The sequence below is a fragment of the Phaethon aethereus genome, assembly GCF_964289735.1.
Source record: "Phaethon aethereus genome assembly, chromosome: 10".
NCBI classification, from domain to species: domain Eukaryota; kingdom Metazoa; phylum Chordata; class Aves; order Phaethontiformes; family Phaethontidae; genus Phaethon; species Phaethon aethereus.
The window spans coordinates 4,118,960-4,143,279 of record NC_138586.1 but is presented as its reverse complement, the minus strand read 5'-3'; the positions used below and the strand labels follow the sequence as shown (position 1 = coordinate 4,143,279).

General features: G+C 38.7%; 1 protein-coding gene across 1 annotated transcript in view; it reads right to left on the bottom strand.

The window, feature by feature from the left end:
- AMMECR1 (AMMECR nuclear protein 1) overlaps positions 1 to 24,320 on the bottom strand; it is a gene marked incomplete at its 3' end in the record, with an annotated part of 101,343 nt that overhangs the window by 35,308 nt on the left and 41,715 nt on the right. Inside the window, exon 3 of the mRNA XM_082004363.1 lies at positions 4,306 to 4,416. Within this exon, the coding sequence (XP_081860489.1) occupies positions 4,306 to 4,416 (111 nt within the window). The remainder of the gene's footprint in view (positions 1 to 4,305; positions 4,417 to 24,320) is intronic.

Here is a 24,320-nt window from a genome sequence, read left to right as displayed (position 1 = left end):
GGCTTTAGGAAGCTAGCACGGAGTTGTAGGGGCTTGATTACAGGGAAGGTTGAACAAGTCTATGATTAGTAAAAAGAAACAGGAATTAAACAGAGTAGCAACCCCAGCTAAACACAAGAGGGAAGCTGCCCTGTCCGCACAAATACCTGCCTCCAGTCTTTAGTAAATAAGGCCAACATCAATATTAATGTGATCAGTCATTCAATATTTTTCAATTTTACCTCTTAAATAAGTTTGCCATACTGTGGTCTTGCAGTTGAACGGTTAACTTTACTGTGTGGAACAGGAGGAAAGGGTCAGTGTTTTTCAGAGAGCAGGCAGGAGATATGGCAGCAACAAGGACTAAGCCTCTTGAAATTGCTGACAAAACTGGTAGCCAAATCCTCACATGGAATCTACACCCGAATTCAGTTATGAGAAAGTTGGGTTGCAGGTTTCATTTCCTTCAATCTTGTGCTTCTCATCTCAAGCTTCCCTCTTTGTTTTCTTTTCTTGATCAACCACATCTAGGCTGAAAGTCTGACAGCAGTCATATTTCTCTCAGGTGGAGTAGCAAGTAGAACACACAACAAAAAGACTGATTATATCATACAGTCAGTGGAGACAGGCCTATGCTACTTAAGGACGCTGGGTTACATATTATTTTAAAATTTAAATCCAGGTTTCAGCCATTGTGCTAATCCACTTAAGGCTTTAAGTCCTCCAATTTTTTTCATTGCTTTCTTCTATGACAGAAGGCTCTGTCACATAATATCTCCCTTTATCTGTTTCTTCTCTACTATTGCCCTCCCCAGATACATGTTCCAGCCTTGACAGTATAAACCAACGCAGCTCAAACTTCATTTATATACCTAATACTTGTTATATCCACCGAGCATAAAATAAGACTTCAAATTATATGAAATGGGTAGAAAAACTAAACTAAAATGAATAAATGAAACCATTTCATTCAATATCTTAAGTCTAAGAGAGCAGGCGTTTAAAACTTCAATGCCAAAACCTAAGTCTTAATGCTGAACAGAATACATGAAAAAGTAATTTATCAACCTGTTATGAAATTCTGTGGTAACCTGCTTCCAAGTTCACTGTATTTTCTTGAAGGAGCTGTAAAACACAAGGTATTTTTCATAATCTGGATTGGTTTATTTTTACGCATTCAGATGGGATATTCAATTAACACATTCAGTCTAAAGGACTATTTTGCCCATGATAAACTCCTTATGTCCTAATATACAATATTCAATACTGTAAAACATTTTGGACAAGGTTGGATTTTTACCCAACTAACCTCCTAGTAAAATTATATTAAAATCATCATATCTGAATTTATCTTTTCATAAAGTTCTGCAGAAGATTTTAATAATACACTTCCTTTCCCCTGTGTTTCACCGATATAACTGCAGAGAAAACTGAATTCTAACACGTAGATTTTACTAGGAATACAGTACTAGCATTTTTAACTATGGGTATTCTCATCCCTCCTCACAATTTAGGCAGATGCATCCAATTAATGATGAATCATTCTATATATATTTCCTGTTTAGAACATACTGGCAGTATCAGCGTAACAACCTAGAGCTCAAAATGGGGAAAAGAAACTCACTTGGTCACACATTATCACCATTTTTGTTTATAGACCGCAAAAAGGTGGGGTTTTTTTTTGGGGGGGGGGGGGGCGCAGGGGTGCAGGTGAGAAATTCTTTACTTCAGATTCCTAGATGAGCTATCATTATGCTATTTTGAAGAAACTACACTATTGTATGCAGACAGAGATGTACACGCTACACACTGTATACAATACGCAACTAGAGATCACTACTAGAATTAAGGACTACTCAGCATATTTGTAAAATCATGCATGAAGGAAATTGAGGATATTTTGATCACTAAACATCAGGGCATTTTAAGAGCAGCTGTTCTTCTGTACGATTTTACTCACTGAAAGTTGGGCAACAATTCCACAGAAAGTGCTGAAAAAAAGAATGAACTAGACAAACAACCTGGTTCTGTTTATCCACATTGTATCTTCAGAATAACTGAAGAAAAGTGCATCCCAGTGTCTAAGTAAAATACAGTCAGAAGAATATCTGCCTGTATCCTCAAATGGAAAATTTCTTCCAATTTCTAAAATGGAGAGTCCATTCTCATTCTACCTACTTTGTTGATTAATTTTTGCCTTCCCTGAAGAATTCCACCACCCCCATGCCCCCCACCCCTTTCAGGAATTGTCATATCTTCTGCAGGAGCCTATTGCCCACATACTGCTAGATCAAGCCATAATGTCCTAGTTTCTGATCCCTCCTAGGGAGACCTGTGGAGCTCCAAACTCTGAAAGTTCATAGCCGTTTCAAAGGTGCTTCTGTTATTTCTCAAGTGGTCTCCTCTGGAAGCTCTGTAGTTGAAAAGACTAACGCCAACGCCACGAAGGAAACTGATCACAGGTAACCCTCTCTTCCTTTATAAAATAATGATTGATAGAAGGGAACAAGTTTTTTCATACATTCAGATATGAACTTTACATTTCAGTGGTCACATCTGAAGTTTGTGATAAAAAAACAACAGGAAACATTTTTGGTGCCATAGACATGAAAAAGGTTCCCTATAAAAGGTAACAAAATCCAATAGGCCACTAAATGTAATATGTTATTTTAAAACAACTGATAATCTCAAAGATTTTTGAGAAGTAGGTTGGTATATAGTTTCGTTTCTCTCATCTTGAAAATTATTGATCTATCCTCTGAATAGCCTAGTATAAACTTCCACAGCATGTGGCCATTGTTTAAATACTGCCCTGAAAATATTTCAGTTCCCTTTAATTTGCATCACTTTTCATATATTTTACCTTCAGCTTTCAGAGTTAAAATGCAGTGACAGGAACCTTATAAGCATTTTTAAGGGTATGAAGAGTACAGCCCTATTTGATTTGTGAGAATGGAAAAATCTATGAGCAACAAAGACTACTTTTTTGGCTATCACCTTCTTCCTACCCTTACAGGGTAATTTTCTGTACAAGCTCATTGTTCTCGATCAGGCACTGTGAAATGTACACTTAAATGAAACACTCTCCAGTGCGAGGGGGCAAGTTGTTTGTCCTCCAGTCTGGTTCACTAATGGTTAAGATTTTAATGCTTTTATCCTTTAACAGATAAATTGCTTTGAATTTTATTATAAGCTTCTTCTCAATGACCATTTTTAAAGGACACAACCAGAAACATTTCAGACCACATAATAAATAAAACCAATACAATAAAGATAACTGGATCTTTCAGAAGTTTGTAAGCACTCCAGGAGACGAGCAGTTGATTTCTTGAAGCTGAGCAGAGAAGTATGAAACGAACTTCAGCTTGCAACAAACTAGGGAGACGTGTAAGAAAGAACATGTCTCATTTTAATATTACTTGAAAAGCCTTGTCAATCCCAGTATTAATAGCAAAGACGAAGATCCTCTAATGGAGGAAAGCCTCAAATCTAAGTGATCTGGAAGCACCAATTATTTTAAGTGATGACAGTTTTACAGGTCTACACATGCCAGAATGTAGTTGCTATTTTAAAGCACTATAAACAGTCTATTGTAACTGAGTGAAACAAAATTCCATTGATTCTTTAGAAAATAAACTTAAGAAAACTCTTAGAAAAAACAAGAAGAAAGCTTGCTACTAGCTCTAATGATAAACTTATTAGTTTTCACTCTATGCAAAGGAAATGGAACAATATTAAGGTGAATGAATTTAGGTGTAGATCAAAAAAATGGAAGGATTATGCTGCCAGGGAGTGAAGGATTATCATCACTTACCTCCCTCATCCAGAAGCTTCCCACTCAGGGGCTGGGATGTATCTGAAGAGTAACATGTAATGGAAATTTGTAGCATTAAATTAACTGCATCTGATTGGAAGCACCTGATGGAGAAGAGGTGAGAATACCTGCTGTTTTAGAAGTGTGAATAGGATAATCCCCAAACCTGACTTTCTGGTCTTCTGCCCTGCCATTAACTATTAAGGTTAAAATTTGTCTGAACACCGGAAAAAATACTGTAATAATCAGTTACAATAAGCTACTGGAGAGTAGTTTTCCAGACCAATAAAAAGAAAGAAGGCTCAAGTTATGGTTTTTAACTGAAACCATAGCCTCATGACACCGGTAGTCAAATAACCAGGCAATACACTTAGCATCAAAAGGAGATACAAGTTTTCATTGATCAGTACAGTGACACAGCCAAAAAACCCAAAACAAACCAAAGCACACCTATCATCTCCTCAGTAGACTATTTAAATACGAAGTCAAGGCTACAGAAAACAAAATCTTACCTAGTAAGTGTGTACTCCCTGAGTCCTGAATGCAGGTTCATGGCGGAAAAAGTACCTATGCATCCACGTAATCGTTTATCTCGACCAATCTTCCACGTTACAAACAGTGGGCTGTTTTAGGGAAGAAAAAAAGACATGATCACAGAAGCAATATTGACAGTCAGTGTGAAATTTCAGCGACAGTGCCCTTCCATTTCAGGCAATGGGGGGCCAAATCTCAAAAAATACCTGTATCTGAGCAGGCCATAGTATTTAGAAGTGTCCTTTGCAATTCTTTCGACTGTTCTAGAAAGATTGCTCACATGATATAATAGAAAATAAGACTACTGGAATAGTTAATGGACAGAATGAAACTGCCTGGTAACAGATAGGATATGCTCAGTGTCCCTCACTGTTACTCATTAGACTTCTCCTGTGAACGGAAAAAGCCTCGCCTTAGACATCTGTACATAAGGAACCCTTTACAGGGGAGGGGAAAAATACCCCCGTCACACTAGCCACCCCTCCACCTGAACACACATACTTTGGTCCTTAACACTGCTGGCAAGAAACTACCAGAAATCCTTGGAAGACAAGAAGAGTTAGGAACATTCTCCAAAGAACTGCTTGAGAAAGGATATTTTCTCCGTGGATCTCAAGTTAGTATTTAAGAATCTCAAAAATGACCAGGAGTGGAGCAAAATCTCTAGCAAGTTGAACATGTCTCAGTTATATGGGTGTGATTGATAGTAGAAGTACTTCTTTGTAACTAACAACTGTGTACCAGTCTATACACTAAGCTAACAAGGAGGAGACAAACCATACAGCTTTTTGGGACCAAGGTTTTCCTCGCAGTTCTAGAGCACTGCAGCAATACGAAAGCAACAGAAAACTACACAAATTTGACTTTCTGAAGGGAGTGCACATGGCTCCTGGATACCCAGTCCTCTGAACTCTGACAAAGATTTCTAGTCCTGAGATGAACAGGAATGTATAGAGATGAAAAGCGTATAAATTTAGTCTTTTTCTAGAAAGGAGACAAAGTGGTTTACACAAACAAGAGTGCACTTTCCCCTACTGTTAGGTTTTAAAAAAATAGGACTTAAAAAAAGTCATTTCAGTTAAACAACTTGACACAGAGCATTCTTGATCACAAACAGGTTCACATTTCTGCAGAACAAGCAACCCCACCCTGCCCCCCAACTGCAGAGCACCTCCCCCTTAAATCCTGAAGTAAATCTGTTGTTAAATTTTTGTGGAAAAGCATAGGCCATTCAGGCATAAATATATCTAATTCTTGATATGAAGACTACAGCCACGCTGCAGGAAAGCCGACAGGAGCAAGGTGCATCGCTGACATTCAGAGCCCCAGCGAGCACCACAAGCACATTTAAGGATGCGCAACTGATTCTCTCCAACGCTATTTGATCAGGCACTGCTCTTCACTGTTACACACATGTACAAACCATCATGCTGGATTCATCTTGAGGTTTTTTTATAGCTGTTTCCTACACAGTGTCCTTAGTATATAGTCCATTGCTATGGAGATCAAGAAGTCTAACATGAGGTAACCTTCCTCAGGTTAGCATCTGAGAAGCAGGAGATTACAAACCAACCATAATTACCAGATGTGTGCCTTTAAGGAGGGGAGCAGATCCAGAAGCATAGGTACAGTCAAAAGTTCACAAAAGGTCAAGTTGACTGCACCAAAAAATAAGAATCTTCTTCTGTTACTGCTACCAGCTGCAAATAACAAGCAGATTTACAACAGTGCGCTGTAAGGTTAACTGCTGCACTGCAAGACCACCTTTGATATCTGTGTCTTGTCTGACTCCTCATCTGAGGAATCGGTAAAAATACAGTCTGCAAGTTCCTCTGTATTTTGTGAAACAGAACCTGCCTTTCTAGCTATGCTGAGATTCTTAAAATATACTAAGGCTAAGAGCTTTATTATATGAGCAGATCCATCATTGCACAACTGCATGAATCGCTACACAGTGTAAGAGATGGATGTAACCGTACTTGGGGTATAGGTATGTGTGTGGTTTTGGACTCTCAAGGAATAGCCCATATTCTTTTTCTCTTTCCATCCCATTTTCTTTGTCTGGTGTGGCACAAGATATTCATCATGTGCTGGCAGAAAAGGGTATGCCTCGCAGTCTCTACAGCACCAAGGCAGCAGCATCCAGTCCTCTCATAACTTTCCAAAACCTGTTGTTATCGCCTGCTGGTAGAGCAACTTCCTCCTTATTTGATTAAACTGGACAAGTTCCCTTCTTTCAATGATGATGAATAGAAAAGGAAGCTGAAGTCATATCTTTTGGATTTGGATTTCCTTTTACTTCTTTTTGCCTCCCCCCCACCCCAAGTTGTTGGATAAAAACTGAAGAGCATAAAGGACTACTACCTAACATTTATTCTCCATTCAGATCAACGAGTGGCATTTTACTAACATTTTCAAGAAAGGTATCCTGGCACCCTTAAATGTTATCAACCAAATTATTAGATTGCAATGGCACTGAAGACACTCTCTCCCCTTGCACACAAGCATGCCTGAATCAGATTCAAATTGGACTTTAGGATTATTCTTTTGACCTTTATCTTTGGATTATGAGATTTATTAGCTCTAATACACTTAGTGGAGGACTATTATTCAGGGAAACATCTATGCATTTACTTTCTTGTCAAAACCGAATTCCTTCTAGGATGCATCGTTACTGCTACTTCAAATGGACAACAGAAGAAAATGTCCAGAGACCATCACTGAATGTCAAATAGATTACTGAAACATTTGCATATGCTTTGAAGTTCCTTGTCAATGAGTATCGACAGGAAAAGTAAAGGTTATATACATATATTTTTGTACTAGTGGTAGTAGTAGTATAACCATACCAATGTAAACCTCTATCCATTGGGTAAATGAACCACCACTGGCAGCTATACATCACCAAATCTGACTAGAGATGTTTCTCTAACCTCTCAACTTTTGTATTCCCCAACACTTGCCTTCCTGTTCCTCAGTAGCCACTAAAGGTGGCATAGTCTACACAGAAGATGTAAGCCTCCTGAACAGAATTACTTTTCTTCATTACCATCACAGATGTCTTCAAAGTGTAATATGGACTAAAAGTTCAGAGCAGTCAGTGACCCAAAAGGATTCTACCTCTTAAGATTCAAGAAATAAGGCTGAAAGGGACCTTCAGGGCTTCTGCTACTGTAAGGAATAGTTCTATTATATAATTCTGTTCATAAATGATCCACATTCTCCATCTTAAAAATTACTAAAAGTAATGGGGATAAAACCCTAAAATGAAAAATTAGAAGGTTGCCTCAAAACCTCACTGAAGTTCAGAACCTCTGGAAACATTCTGATTTCCTGCTGAAATGTTTTCCCAGTCAGCTTGGGCCTAGCTATTCTTGTGCCAACATTGTCCTTCAGTTTAAATAGTTCTCTTCCCTTCCTGGTTATTATTCCCCAAAGTATTTATAGAAAGAATTTGCTTGCCTCTTCAGACTTCACTTTGCTGAGCTAAACAGGTTGTGTTCATTAAGTTTCCTCTCAAAGGGGCTCTTTCCATTCTGTCCATCACAGCTCTTCTCTACACCTTTTTCCAGTTTAAATGCGCTTTCTTGAACATCAGTGTCTAGAACTGTAGGCAGAATTATAGACGTAGCTCTCACACTTGCTTTAATGCTTCCATCCTTGGTTTCGGCTGCTTGCCTATTTTCTCCAAGCCTGTAATGCTTTTCTTATGTTTTAATGCCATTAACCCACAAATAAACTTGCCATCCAACATAACTGCAAATCCGAGATCCGAGGCTAAGTGCCAAACTCCACAGATACCAATGTGAAGAAAAGCTAAGTAAAGATGTACATTTTCAACTTGAAAAATTCCTTATTTTAATCTGTTATCTGTTCTTCTTAGGATAAAAAGGGTGTATGTTTTGACCAACACATTGTTAGACCTAAAATGAAAATTTGTACCTCCAGGCACTTGAAGAAAAAAAAAAGATAAAATCTTCAGTAAGAAGCAGAAGAGGCAGCAAAAGTGATGCTAGGAGTCCCTTTTATCCAATGACATACAGCAAGGATAGGCATTGCATGCTGGAGAACTGATTCCTCTTTTTGCCTAAAGAGGTTTTGAAGCCATATATCCCACAAGAGTAGCAGAGCACATTGGGGTGGAATGTGCTCACCTTTCTGACTCTGGCTCCCTCTCGATGTAGTATGAAAGGTGGGGGGTTTTTTTGTTGTTGCTTCTTTGTTTTAAAAACAAAAAACCAAAACATTCACCAAACCGAAGCTGCGCTTCTTTGGGAGGGCTCTAACGATCAGCTTCAAGTAGTTCTCCTACTTAATTTACGGTGAAGCATCTTATTAAAAAGCAAAACAGCTCCGAGCTTGGGAGTGAGCCCTCTAGAACCAAGAGACTTAGAAATGTACTTGCCTGGTGGGTTATCCAGCTAATCATCATGGTGCCAGGAATCTCTGACATACCCTTGCTGACCATGTTAACAACAGGAGTGATGCAGAGCATCCCGAATACTCCGTAGCTGAAACCTGGTGGAAGATGTTTCAAACTGCACAGAAGCAGAATGGACCAAATCCAGACCCTTAGAAGCATCTGTAAATATCTTAATCATTCTTCTGTCATCATTTTGTGATTTTTGTTTGTTTGTTTGTGAGCCAGACACTGAAACAGTATTTCCATCTAAAACTATTTACAGGTGCCACAGCAAATTAACAAGTTACTTGAAGACTATAAACTTCCCATCCAGCCATTGCCTAATTTACTATTTATTGAAAAATCTTGCCCAGCCCTAATCTAAAAAGCAGGCAACTGCTTCAGTTATTTGCTATAGAGGTTGTCAGGCACTACTCCATGAAAACCAGCTGATGATATATATTGTTTTTCCTTACTTTCAGTTGCAAAACTGAATTAAAGAGACACTTGGAACACAGTAAAAGTTCAAACTAATATTGCTTCCTTATATACAACTGCTGTCATCAAAAGGGGCATACATAGTCTGTCTCCTCGACAGACTACTGGAATATATGCATGCATCCAACACCCTAAACACTGACCTTAAAGGCTAGCCAGAAAATGTGTGGCTGAAGCACAGGAGCCTGGGTCATGCGATCAGAGTTCTGTCCCATGTGTCACTTCAGCTACTACTACACTATTTTCATTAATGAGGAAACTAGGACAGCCCTGTACTTGAGCATTAATCTGTTACAGGTTCTGAAGAATTGGCGCACTTCACATCAAGGTCACAAGGTATAAACCTATATAAACATTGAAAGTATCAAAATAGTCTCTTATACTATAAGACTTATTATAAGTCTCTTATATAAGTCTCTTACAGTGCTTACCAGTGCCCTAAGCATATTTCTTATTAATGTTTTATAATCAAAATCACCTAAACCAATTACTGAGCTGCTTACTATATGCTACTGAAAATATTTAGACTGAAAGCAAAAGTGTGTAAGTTATTTTAGTCATCAGTCAGCTATCACAGTAAGAGTCAGCATGCCAATAACATACACTGACATCATGTAGAAAGCACTGTTAAAAATATCCTCTTTTAATATAAAGCAGCACTGGATACAAGCTGCCTTTTATTTGTGAATACACTTAATAAAAAAGCAAAGGGATTCTTTAAGTTGGGGTGTGGGGGAGAAGGCAATAAGTGTGAATACATTGGTCTTTTTCTGGTACCATCAGAAGCAGCATGAAAAGCTTCTCTTCCTTCCTATCCGTAACAAGAAGAAAGGGGAGGAAAATGGGAAGAACAGGGGAAAGGGAGGGTAACTGATCAAGAATATTTGGCTACTTTTATAAAAAGATAATTTTTTTTGTTTCACTTGAAGACTTCCAAGTAATAAAAAAAAAAAACTGTAGGGCTTTGAAGTGAAAAGGATTAAACTTGATGAACTGGGAGGTAAAATTATATTTAGACAGAGATTTTGGAGTTATTTAACCTACCATCTTTTATAACCAGAGAAGGGAAGAAAGTCTCTATAGCCCTAATGTTACTTGACACCAGGGCTGTAGGATCAGACACTGAAAAGTCAGCACACTCATCCCTTTGTAAGAACAGGGTGCTTCCACTTCAGCTCTGAGGATTTCCAAGCTACAACATGCCCAGAAAGTACTCTAAACAACCAAAGTTGCAACGGCAGTGTTCACTTTTGTAAAACAAAAAGGAAAACAAGTTATTCTTCCTAAATTCTAGAAATTTTAACTTTTTTTTTTAAACATAAAGCTTACTCTATCTTATTTGGGATCATGCTACACCTTCAAATAATGCTAAACCCTCCCAAAACACTCTTTCAAACCAGAAGCATCTGGAGAAATTAAAGTTTATCGTTAGAACAGTACGCCGCGATCCCTCGCACAAGCAGTGCCAGCCTTATTCAGAATCTCAGGAAAGCAGCCTCCCTGCTAACTGATGCACTCTGAACTTTGTTATACTCCAGGCATTTCCAGATGTCACAATCCAGTGAGCTAATTCACATTACTCAATGTAAGAGAATACAGCTTAGTAATGAAAGAGGCGGGAACGTATACACTGACAGCTTTATCAAGGGCATCTCTACATACGCTCCGAGGCACGGGAGGGGGCCAGAAATGTTGAAAGTTATCTAGTTCGTGATGAAAGGGGAAACTCGATGGATGATATTACGGAGCTGGTCAAAAACAGCAAAAAAATATCTGGTGAGTGCCTTTTTGCAATGGCCATACAAGCACACAACATGGTGCGAGGACATTTTAGCTTACCAGATATATTCTGGAAAAAATCTGGTAAGACACAAAAAAGTCAAGACAAGAGTTCAGGAACCTCTCAAGGGGAATAAGAGAGAATGGCAGACACCCACATCCCAATTCATAAAGACAGAATTTGATAAATGTAGACAAGTAATACATAAAATTTTCTGGAAGACAGGAGAAGCAAGAAAAGGAAGAAAAAGTCAGTAGCTCCTCACGGCAAAGGAAATTTCCTCAAAGGAAATGAGCACAAGTGCAAAAAAGACCAACACAGTAACAGATCCACTTGGAGAAATTGGAAATATATCAAGTTATTGAAAAGAAAGTCAGAAAAACAGTAAAGCACAAGAAAAAGAGGCACAATGAAGACAATCAATTCGCAACATGAGTATTAATGAGTGTAAAGAAAAAACAACTATCATTTATGAGAAGGGAAAGAGAAGGAAATTGTTGGCCAGCTACTTAACCCAGAGACTTAGGGGAACATCTGGCAACAGAAGATGCTAAGAAACTCAAACTGTAAAATGTTCCATTTAAAAAATCCTAACGGTAAGAAATAAGAATGGTGAGACTGACAGCCTGGGCAGACTCACAGCTGCCATCATCAGGGTATCCTCAAAGGCCTCCAAAAACAGGCCACTGTCAGGAATACTGTAAATATATTTGATTCCGCCCTTTAACACGAGAAGAGACCAAATGGCCTCCTGATGTTTACTGCAGACTCCTTTTCTGATTTTGCATGATGCAATGTAAGAGAACAAAGGGACAATTCATACATTAAACTAACTGTTAAATTGTGGGAGAGACAATTGTCATTACAAACCTCCAGGACAGGGGTGCGGGGGAAATCTGAGAAAACACACATTCATCTTACACTTCTGTATGTTTCCTTCTATGTAGCAGTATTACAAAAGTCAGTAAAGAGACATGAAACATTACCCATATTCTAAACATCAGAAAACATTTATTTATTGCTTCAAAGATTGTAAGACTGAGTAGCTTCAGCAAGGTTAAAGGTGCTATTCAACATTTGAGTGCGTAAGCACTTTCTGAATCAGGAACAGAAGCAAGTTTCTTCAGCAACTTATCTACAAGTTCAAAGTGGGCTCTGACATGAAAATGTAGAGAAGCCCACGGATGACATTCTTCCTATTCTGAAAGCCAACATACACAGAGCCTTTTGGGGAAACGTTAAAGATAACTTTTTTTCTACAATTAGCTCACCTTAAAGACTTCAGCTTCTCCTTCAGCCTAGTTAGCCTAGACACAAACAAAAAGCTAGTTCTTCCAGTACAGTTCCACTTAACATGTATTTTGACATGAGTTAAAAAAAGCACTACTTGCTTGACTACTTTTCCAGAATCAGAAGAAAATTAGCTACTGAGTAAAGTGTCTGAAATCCATTACCCTGCCTGTGTCCAATTACACACATATACACAAAACCCCCCCAACTTACTAGGGTAATGACTTAATTAACAAAATTCATAAAGACTGGAGCACATCTAAAGACGACAGGAGGAAATTTATTCTGTGACAACATTCTTCTTTCTTGTGGGAAAGAGATTCTTAAAAAACAGTCTATATTGCATTGCTCTTTCAACACATTTAGTCAATGAAGAAGGTTCATTATTGGCAATACATGATGATCTGAAGACAATCACCACAATCTACTGGCTTCAGAAGCTGGAAGAAAGATCTGCAGTTTTTAAATTTAAAATACTATACAATTACTGAAAAAGTTATTAAACACTTCTGAGGGCACAGCATATTCCTTCAGTCATTCTCAGGACTAAATGAGCAATTCTTCCAACTACTGTATTTCAGAAACCAACATTTAAAGATTTCTTTCTTTACCCATGTAACAGACAGTATATTTGGTGGTTTTCCTCAAATCATCACATGCCCTAGAGAGATCAGCTTCACAATCAAAACCTGAGCGGCTAGGTATGAATTTGTTATCAAGTTCTGCTTATCTAAGCAGCTAATCTTAAGGAAGGTCAGAAAGTAGCTACTATTTTAAGAAAATCTAGTTTAAACAACAGCATAATCAGGGTTAAAAATAAGAGGACTGCTTACTGGTAGGTCATTTTCTAAAGTAAACCTACAACACCTTCATTAAGATTGCACTCAATATATTACAACTCATTTTTTAAATGGCCATAAATTCACAAATACAGCCAGATGATGTGGCTGTTCATTCAGCTGCAGGACCAGTGCTGCTGTTCTTGTACACTCAATTTGCCAAGCTGAGGGAATACGGGCAGCATTCCAGAAAAGAGAAGGTAAAAATAACAATTTATAAGGGGACGACAGCAATTTTGAGGTATGCCCAGATTGGATTCTCAGTCCGACATTACTCTGTATTTACAAAGTCATTCTTTTTCACCTTCTCCCTCTAACTCTTACAAGACAATCCATCAACTGCATGAAACAAACTGAGTTTCTATGACATATGTTCCCAAGTTAGCTGTTCACTTTGCTAAAATAAATATTTACATGTAACAAAATCCAGAACTACTCAGAAATCACACAAGTTGGTTATGTAGGCTTATTTAGCATTGCTAAAAAAGATTTGAGTATTTACAGTTCCTCAGAGAAACAAAATTGACAGTAAAAGTTACGTTCTACACAAGCACAGAACCACGGCTCAGGACAAAACTTGTTTTACCCACTTCTACACTCAAGACAGTTTTTAATGTTGCCAGCTCACAAGTGTGTTTGATACTGAACATAACGACTTGCAGCATGACATAACTGCACTTTCAAGAAACCATCTTCAAAGTCATAACATCCTCCACAGAGATACTCCTCAGAGCAGTACGGGTGGCAATGTCAGAGCACCACAGGTCAGCAGGGCACCTGGAAACTCCTCAGGTCATCCAGATACTCGCGTCATTGCTTAGAGTTACTGACGCATCTTTAAGTCTATGTCTCTTGTTTTAGGGTGAGACACTTGAATTTTCCTCTAAAATTGAATATTTCTTCCCCAAATTCCCACAATGACAACCTCAACTGAGTATAAATTGAGTTTGTATGAGGGACTGATTCATCATGGTGTCCGCACAGACACACAGCCGAGCGTGCGTACACTAACCAAGAGGACATACCGGTTAATCAGCTCATACTGCTTCAAATTACAATGCTTCAACAATGTTCCAACTGCAGTTCTTGTCCACCACAGACTTCAAGATCATCAAGCTGTTTTATACCTCAGTCAGCAGATACCAGGTTTATACATCTGGATAGCTGCTAAGTTATTAAGTTAAATTAAGTCATCTAGAATTGAGTATCTTCAGAACATCAATCCCTAGGGCTGTACTTTAGCCACTAATGTCATTTGTATTTCCAAGACATTAAGATCAAGTTTAAGTGAGGGTCCAACACAGATCCTATACAGTTAGGCCAGAAAGGGTATAGGCATGGCTCTATTTCTTAAATTTATTTAAATTTATTTAAAAACAAAACAAAAAGCCACAAACCTTAAAAATATTTCTAGCCCATACAGCTGTGGAGACAGCTTTCCAAGTATGACCCAAGCATTAGCCAATGCAGTATCACAAGGTTATTCCAGCACCTTGGCCACTGATCTTAGCAACAGCAGTGTTAACACAGCCTCAATGTTTACTATTTCTTGTCAGAATCATACATGCAACAGGGAAACCATTAGTCATTTCAAATTTAAAATACTCTTTGCAATGATGAAGAACAGTGGCATGAAGCCATCACCCACACAAAAGAGGGGAGGGAGGACATGATTTGAGAAGTAGACATGAGGAAGAAAAAAACCAAGAAGTAAAATGGAAAATTCATAGCTTCTCCAGAAGACTGTGGAAGTGAAGGAACAGTTGGGAAAGAGATGAGTTTTTTCATCTTCCTCTGAATGCTGAGTAGAACAAGTCTGCTAGTCTTAAATAATAAAAGTTAATGATGTAAAAAGGAACTACCAGAATAGGACAAGGGGTTACATCCTCTTTAAAACACACCAATTATGATGCCAAGGCTCCTCACCAGGGCATTATCACAGTACTTTCTGTGATCATGCACACGATGATCCCCTGCTCTTCCATATTTACCTCTGACTAGTCGGTTTAGCCTTCTATCTTGTAAACTTCTGCTAATCCTATCCAAGTCCTGACGAGCAAGGTAAACATACGAACATGCTCCTCAAAACCAACCAACCAACAAAAAAAAAAATATGTCTATTTCAACACCAAAAATCACAAAAGAGAATAAATAATCAGGTTTACTTTTTTAAAAGGCTTATTGTTTTATATATATTCTGTCTATACAAGTGTCTCAGTACAGGTCAAGGGGGAGCAATGCAGCTTGAAGACAGACATCCCTCAGCTACTTCCAGGCAAGCACACTTATCTGAGCAGTACAGTGCCATACGTGTGAAAGCAGATAGGCTGGCTCTGCACTCAGCCTAGTTGATTCTGGCTCTTATTAAGCACTACATCAGGAGTTGCTGAACTGTACACTGTTTTGTAACAGAGCCATAACCACATAACATCTCTCTGATCAGCATTACCAGCCTCACACAATTTGAGATGTGACAAGGTATTACTTAATGGGAAATAAATGACCAAAAAAATCACAACAGCAGTAACGGGCACTGTTGATACTGCTGAAGGTAAAGGTGATGAAAAGGTGTGAGGCAGGACTTGCCAGCTCCTATCTCTTGCCAAACCAGGGAGCCCTCCAGCCCATGAGATTCCAGCCTTCTCAGCAGCCCAGCATCAGAATGGCAGGGATGGAGAAGCCACAGAAGCTCATCTGTACACAGCTCCTTATGGGAAGTAGCAGGGCACTTACACATCGTCAATGCCAAATACCATTGGTATATACAAATTGAAATAACAATTGTTTATTTGGCAGCTGACAGTTTAAGTGTGTACTCCTGCCTCCCTCAGACTCCAAATTCATAAAGCTTCAAAATTAATTCTGCCCATTGTGCTCATTTCTGTATTTCATGTATTTTTATCCTTTGTTTCCCTTCTCCCTCCCCCTTCCACCTCCTTTTCCATTTCTGTCCTCCATCCATCTTTTTCATACTTAATCTTATCTCCCTTTGTGACCAGCTTTTGAAAAGGAGGGAGAGGAAATAAATACTCAAGTAATTGCATTCCTCATGCCCATTACAAGCCAGTGAGGGTTGAGGCCTTTCTCCCTAAAAGGGTTGCTATTTGCTTTCATAAATTCTGGAGCTCTCATTTTGATTAAAATCTCTGGAGCATTCAGTATGTTCCAAAAACTCAGTAAAAAGCTATGAGAAAATGGATTTTGAATTTTGGAATGCAAACATGAAGACTTAACTCCTCTTATCAAAATCATGCTTAGTCTTTCAAGGCAGTACACGTGCTTATTCGATGCATCCACAGTAACGACTGTACCTTCAGATAAACTTTTGCTCTAAATGTCAAAAGCAACCAAGAACAAGTGTGAACATATTCTAGGTTACTAAGACACCATCATTTGTAACATTTAATAAAATTATATAACAATATATAGTTAGATTATAAAACTATTCACATTTATGCTCTGACCTACTTAAACAAATTGTTTTTCCCCAATTGCACAATTATGAACCAGAGCAGAAAAATCAGACTTTATGAAGTTAATAAATCAATTCAGTGTCATTACAGATTATTAACATTATTACTCCAGCATGCACTCACCTGATTATGACTTTCTATGGGGCATATTTAAATATTTCTAAGAAATGTAATTTTGTTTCCTGAAACATTTATTATTAGTCATACATTATGCTACTTTTAATCAACTCAAACTAACTTCAGATTATACATTGAAACTACTGGTTTGTTAGCAAAAACTATTGACAAAAACTATTAAAGCAAAGCTGGTATTTTCTCCCTGGTATATTCCTAACTGTCTCATACCCCAGAACACATTAAATGATTTGATGTGCCCTTTTGTATCAGTAGGCAGAAAAACCAGGAAAATACTGCATGTGATCCGGTAAGTAGTTTACATCAAGTAACTTTGGCTACATTTTAAGTGTTTTGAACTGGATAGTTTGCAGCCTATCACCTCCCCACCCAATTTTCAGAGAAAGCAAGCAACTTAAAACCACATGCTGCTCCCATATCTAAAAATGAGCTCAAACCCCATGTACCCCATGTTCAAGTGCAGTCAGATTAAAAAACACGTTAACAAATGAACAAGCACTTAAGAGGACTGGCACTATTTATCCTCCCCCAGCAACACTATGCAGTCTCCTCTCAGGGAGGAGCAAGCAGTCCTGAATTAGAGATACTGGTGTCAAAGAAAAACATTTTAAAGGATGCAACACAGTCACCCTAAAAACATACAATTGGAAGCTTTGCAAGTCAAAGTTGAAACAATTTCAGTACCACCAAAGATCTCATGTAACTGCAGTTGAGACAAAATATTTCTAGTGAAAGCATTTCCCTTCAAATAGTGTTTTTTTGGGTTTTGTTGGGGGTTTTTTGTTTGTTTTTTTGTGGGTGTTTTTGTGTTCCCCCCCCCCCCATTAATGCTTTGAAAGGATTCAGCAGAACCTTTTCCTAAAATTTCAGGAAGTAAAATATATCCAAAACCAAATGTTTAAGAACACCACATCCAAAAATGTTTTAGAAAGCTGCATAAGGCCCCCAGAACTTCTACCCTATAAAAGAATAGTGAAGACAATGCTAGAGAGATCAGATAAGAATAGTCTCCTTAGAAGTCACTAACAAAAATGCAGCAAACATTAGTTTTGAGGCACTAGTATAATATTTCTCCTTCTATCACTAGCAGGATGATTCAGGCATAAAATCAGTTTCGAAAATTGATAGAGAAAAAGCGTTCTCTAGGCACTAAAAGTCTGGAAGTTTAGCAGCACACCACCATTTCCATTCTTACAAGAGAGCAAGCAATTCCATGCTTGCAAGAAGTTGCTGCACATTAACTACAAACCAGAAGCCAGAGAATATTGTTTTGCATAGATTTCAGACAGCAGCTTAACACACAACACCTACCCATAAAGTGTACACATGCTACTTTAAAAGAAGGTCTGTTCTCATTGCCAACAAAGACACTAAATTCTTCCTTCTGATTACTTGACAGTTTTACCCAAACTGTCAGCGACCATTAGCAACAGGGATGCTCGGTTTTCATAAATTGTTTTTGTGTGGTTTTTTTTGTTCTGCTGAAATATTACCTGCAGCAGTTTGTCAAGACATCAGTGAAAACCAGGAGTTGTAGTTATTAAAAGGTCACACAAGATTTTGTTAGAGCTGTAAGTGGGATTCTGCTGCTATGGGTGAATCATAACTTATGTTTTAATGATTTCAGCTAACTGTGAGAAACATTCTTTCAAAATACTAGATGAATTAGTAGAACCAGGAAGAAATGTATGCAATTTGTTCTGGAAAATAACTTTGTTAATTAAATTCACACACTTTATACATATGAGACACTAGATATACAGTGATAAAGGCATCCATTTGGACCTTTAAAATGCTTTTCGTTAGTTGCCAAATGCACAATGCATGCTGAGACATAACCACCTAGGGGCATAACATAAACAGCTGAACAAAAAAATTATGCCAATAACTGAGAATTTACCAAGCCTGTGAGAAATCAACACACAGAGGAGTTTTCGGCTTAAATGGAACTTAGTTCAAAGGAATGAGAAATATTTGAAGAAACCTAAGAAAAATCTGGAACTGCACAGGATTTTTTTATAGCAGTAATATGTTACAAAACTTATATGCCAAAGTGTCAGCTGACAGGAAAGACTGCAATTCAGCAAAACATTCAAAATGATTCCTTTAAAAACCACTGATCCTTCTTCATGTTAAACTACATATTCTAAAGGTCCACTGTATAACAGTAGCTTGCAAGAGACTTGAAACACTAGGAACTATACAATAGCAAGATATATTAGAGTATACTTGCAATATTTTTTAAAATGCATAAATTCAAAAATTTAATAAACACTTTTTTATTTTGGTACTGGTTTTAAGAAGCTCATGGACAATGCTGCAAGATGAACTAAAAAACAAGCCTCATCAGAATTTGAATTTGCCCTCTAATTCAGACTTTACTAACTCTACAGCTGGAATAAATTAATCTTTTGGATCACAAGAATTACTATTAAATCAATGCACTCTAGATTGCACTATTTGTATAGAACTTAGCCATGTAATTTAACCAACGAGACAACAGTTCAAAGGCAGACTAAATACAGTGCTGGAATTACAGCCAAACGGAATTTGTATTTTTGTCACAAAAGAGACATACCAAAGACAGTGCTTTTAAGACTGACAAAGATGATTCAAAATCAGGGAGTTCTCACTGGTTGGGAAGTAATGTCTGCTATGGAGACTGGATGTTTTTAACAAAGACAGACATCTGTCAGTCAGCATAGGTATAAAATACAGAGATATCATGCCTTGAGGTGAACTAGATGATCTTCTCAGTGTATTTCCACCCCTTAAATCACAAATGACTGCTTAGATGGTTGAGTAACAGTGAAGTTCAGAGCTGTTGCTTAAATAAAAACAGCCTCACCCAACAGTCCCATCCCCAGACAGCCTCCTTTCTCGTTCTGGAACAAACATGTATGATTAGGGAACTGATCTGGTTAAAAATACCTCTTTCTCCTTTTTGCCAGTTTAACGTAGACCAAGTTTGTTTCTCTGCTCTGTTTCACTGCGCAGGAGCATGTGCAGGGATGTCAGCTCAAAAAGAAAGGAAGATGCAAAAGGGGCAGTGAAAAAGGGCAAGGATGATGACTGCTTACATCTGGCACCCCACAAGAAGAAATGTATGCAGTAGAGCTTAAACAAAAAGGAACAGCAGTAAGATTTTTAAAGAAAGATAATTACTTTTCTTAGACCAGCCTATACTGCTAGGAAAAGCAGAGGAGCTTTCAGACACACTGCTGCTTTAGCAGATTAGGCAAAGCCCAAGACAGAACAAAACTGCTCATAATGTAAATGTAACCATGCTAACCTTGAACAAAGAAAAGCACTTAGCATTTAGGCAACAGAGAAGTGTGTTACCAACAGGACAACTGACCAGTCACTGGTCCCTGTGGAAAAGGCATAAACTGCAGTTGGTGATAGAATGATGCAGTAATACCTACAGCCAGTGTCTCTAATTGAGGCCCCAATTTTTAGTACGCAGCAGACATGCCTTAGTTACTCTCAGACACCAAGATAACAGACAAAGCGTCATTTGCTGAGCAACTATCATACCAGTTACTACACACTGTCACTAGCCATACAAATAGACAACCAATAAACACAAAGACACTAGCTCTAGTATAGGAAATTACTGGAGGATACAGCAGCTTCTCTACAGGCTTTCCCTGTTCTTACATTCTTCCACCAGTACCTGCCATTGGCCACCCCTGGGAGACAACATACAGGGCTAAGTGGAACCTCATTTGGGACATCAGTTCTTTCACTGTCTCTTATCAAACACAAGTTCACACAGATACAGAGATGCCGTCTACAACACAGTACTTTTGCTTCCAAAAACCACACTTTTATATTTTAAGACTGACAAGTTTAGGGTTATGCTTTCATTACAAAGGAAAAAATCTAAAAAGTATCAAAAATCCCCAAACCAACCACAAAACACTGCCTCATATGAAGCTCACTGCAGTTTTATAATCCGTAACTAGCAATGCCACTGGAAAAGGTGCTCTCATGTTGCCTACTTGGTTTCTGTTCCCATGCTTCATCATGTTTTCTGCTGTTGGGTCAGAGCTAATCTCTTAGAAACAATCTACCCTCCATCTGATTATTAATGTGTCCTGTTGAACTAGGGATCCTCCTTGTAGCAGACAGACTTCAAGACTAGGAAGAAGCAGGCGGGGCTATCGGAGGACTTTACTAGACACACTGGCTGTATTTGTGGCATCTGACAATCAGTCGGCACGCTGCCCATCAGATGCAAAGGTAGCAACCTCACAGGGCATCTACACTGACTCCTTGGTGATTCAGCACAGAAAACAGTAGTCCACGGGATTCACACTAGTAACAGTAGTGTATGGAAACAGAGGATGGATGCTCTGGAGAGTAAGTTCAGGTCACTGGGCAGAAGACTTACCCTCAGGATTTTCATGGTGTTATTTTCTGAAACACTGCCTCACACACGAGGCCTGAGAGGAAGGCTGAGGTAGGAAGTCAGTGATACAGAGGGAAAGGATTTAGGCATGATGGGAACAGGAAGAACTTGTTAGGCATGCACATTAGTCATGCCAGAGTCAGCCAGACTGGCATGCTAATAAGAGTTTTGGAACTTACAAACACTTCTACACTACTGCTAGAAATTTCAGAAGTAACACATGGGAAGCCCAAACACTTGGCCTCACCCAACACCCTTGAAGTAACAAGCATCTCCAAGACTTGGTGAAAGGAGGACAAATCAATACTGTGTAATGCTGAGAGGCCACCAACTTACTCAGCAATTGCAACAGGAATGACAAATAACAGGCAGGTGGGAATGGCACTGTATGTGAAGTACATATAAACATTTCATGGCATAAAGTATTACAGGAGAAGAGAAACCCGATGAACTTCTTATGGTAGGAGTCACATAATCAAGTAATAAAGATGTATCATCAACTGCATTACCAGTTCAGGGAGATTATAAAGTTGCAGGTTTAGGAAAGGTAGTAACAGCGGGCAACTGAAATCTCCTGATATAAAGTGGACCCTATGCCTCATCAGAATGACACGTAGAGAATTTTATTTTTCCCATATAATGACTGCTTCTTTGGAAATTAGTGCTAGGACCTACATGAAAAGATGCCATTTTTTATTTGGTTTTGAGCGGTACACTAGACCTAATTAAAGGATATCGATAGTAAAGCTGCTCTGTAACTGTGCCTGCAATGCAGTTGTATTTCAACATTGTAGTTGAATACACCAGGCCATAAAAATATTTGGCACATGGATAATGAATTTCAAGAAAGGGAACAATGTAAAAGAATTGAAGTAATTAGTAATCCTCCTAACCCATTCCCCCTCAAAAAAAACCCAACCAACCAAACCAACCCAAAACCACACAAGGCTAAAAGGGAGCAATCCAAACAGCAAAAAGACTGCAACAGCTTGGAGGCTATTAGAAAACAAAACCACTATCCCCCACAAAAAAAACCAAACCCAAAGCAGACAAAATTCTGTATTAAAAGACCAGGTAAAACATCCACTACAGTTAGTAGAAAAAACAAAAGCAGTCAAAAGAATACCTCAGCCCCAGCAACAAATGCCTACACGTATGACTGAATAGGGAAGTTAAGGAGGCATAGGGAAGCATCAGAGAGAGGTCAGCTTTTAAAAACAGAAAGCTTGCCTAATGAGAACAGAAGAGATTACACATGGTAGGTCAAAACTAAGAACTAAAAATGTTTGGGTAGCACCTACAAAGTTTCTTAACTGCACCAAAATCAGGAAGTCAAGTAGAAAAAACAGTGGGATCTCTTGCAGACCAAGATGAAAAAGAGGTACAGGGATGACAGCACCAGTGCAGAGAAGCTCACTGAACACTGTTCCCAGTCTTTACTGGTAAAGTGACTGGGGAGACTTTCACAGCTATCTTTATAGTATATAGGTCACAGGGACTAAGTCAATTTGAATACAGAGGAGGCATTAGGCTGAATAGACACGTTAGACATAGTTCACCTAGACCAGGCATTTACAGGACAGTTCTAAACCTGAAACTGAAGAAGTGCTGGGCAACAGGTTGCCAGTGTAACTCCAGTACACACAAAAGACCCTGAAGAAACGGCACTACAAGAAAAGCACATGTGATTTCCATCCCTGCAAAATAAATAGAAGATCAGATGACTGTGCACATAGACAACCGCAGTCTGCTGGAAAGAGTATGCACAGCTTCCATGAAAGAAAATCCTCCCAAGACCACAACTCTTCCCCCCAGCTGGTGCCAACTTACATATCGCTCTGAATTTGGGGACTAAGCTGTTGGATCCACTGAATATCTGGGTTGAACACCAGATAGTCTTATAGAAGGGTTCAATCAGGATTATTTTGGAAAAAACTTGTAAGCGTAATCTTCAGCCACCCAAAAGGGGCTCAAAACTTTCTGTGACAGCCTGCACATTCCCCTGCTACATATTGCAGGCTCCTGGTAAACTTCACCATCTTAAAACCACAACGCACAGGTTTGCTTAAAAGCACCATGACACACCCAGATGAACTCAGCAGGGGAAAAAAAAAAAATCCCATAACCTTCTTTAGCCTTATATTCCAGCCTGTAAGCCTTGCTCTGACGACTTGGGAATTGGATGTAGGGCAAACAATTGGCAATACTGCAAACAGCAAATACACAACAGGAAGTTTGTCATATGTGATTGCTTTTTCTTCCATAGCTTCTGGATGTACTTGCAGGCACCAATCTACCTGCTGATGGTGCCAAAAGTTGGAAAAAGTCACTGAGATGAGTCCACAAAATGGTTGAAACTCAAGTATTTCTCTCCACTGGTATCTTTAGCACTGCTGGAGACAGTAGCAGGCTAATGGTCTCAACCTGGAGAGCAGTTACATTCTCAGAGCAGAAAATGAATCCAGGGTAAAGCAACTTAAGCTGCAGTTCTTGGCAGCCTAAAATTAATAACAGCTGGTTGCCAGGGTCCCATCTCCTCCAAGACCCAATCCCTTAAGCTAGCTCTGGCATTTAACATATCAAAAGACTCAGCAAAAAAATAAGCTAACAAAAAGCAGTAGAGTATCTGCTGCTGACTTATCAAGCAGAAACAGCACAGCAAGCATACCCTGATCAATGCAAGTAGTACAAGTGCGGGTGTGGGGCACATGTATGAGGATGTTTTGTTTGCCATGGGCATGCAGTCTCATCCAAAAGCTGCATTTAACTCACATTAGTTCCCCAAACCAGCAGACCAAAGTCATACCACTAATTATGCCTGCAATAGATTTGATATGTGAAGTCAGATTGTGAACTACAGTCCAGTTCTATAATGTCATTCAAGTGGCTCACAGGATAGAAAAACACTGCATAAGATAGTCAGCTATTCAACGCTAACAATACTAACGGAAAACAAAATTCTGGAAAACCTAGAATTAACCTCAAGCAGCAAGACTACAATGTTTCCACAACAAAGCTCAAACATTTCTTTCTAAAATTAAATATTTCCTCAAACACCACATGAGATACAAACAGTCTCTCATAACTATGTACTGAACACCTTCAGTAAGATCCCTTCAAATGTCAAAACTGAATTTCAAAAACCTCATCAGCCTGGAAACA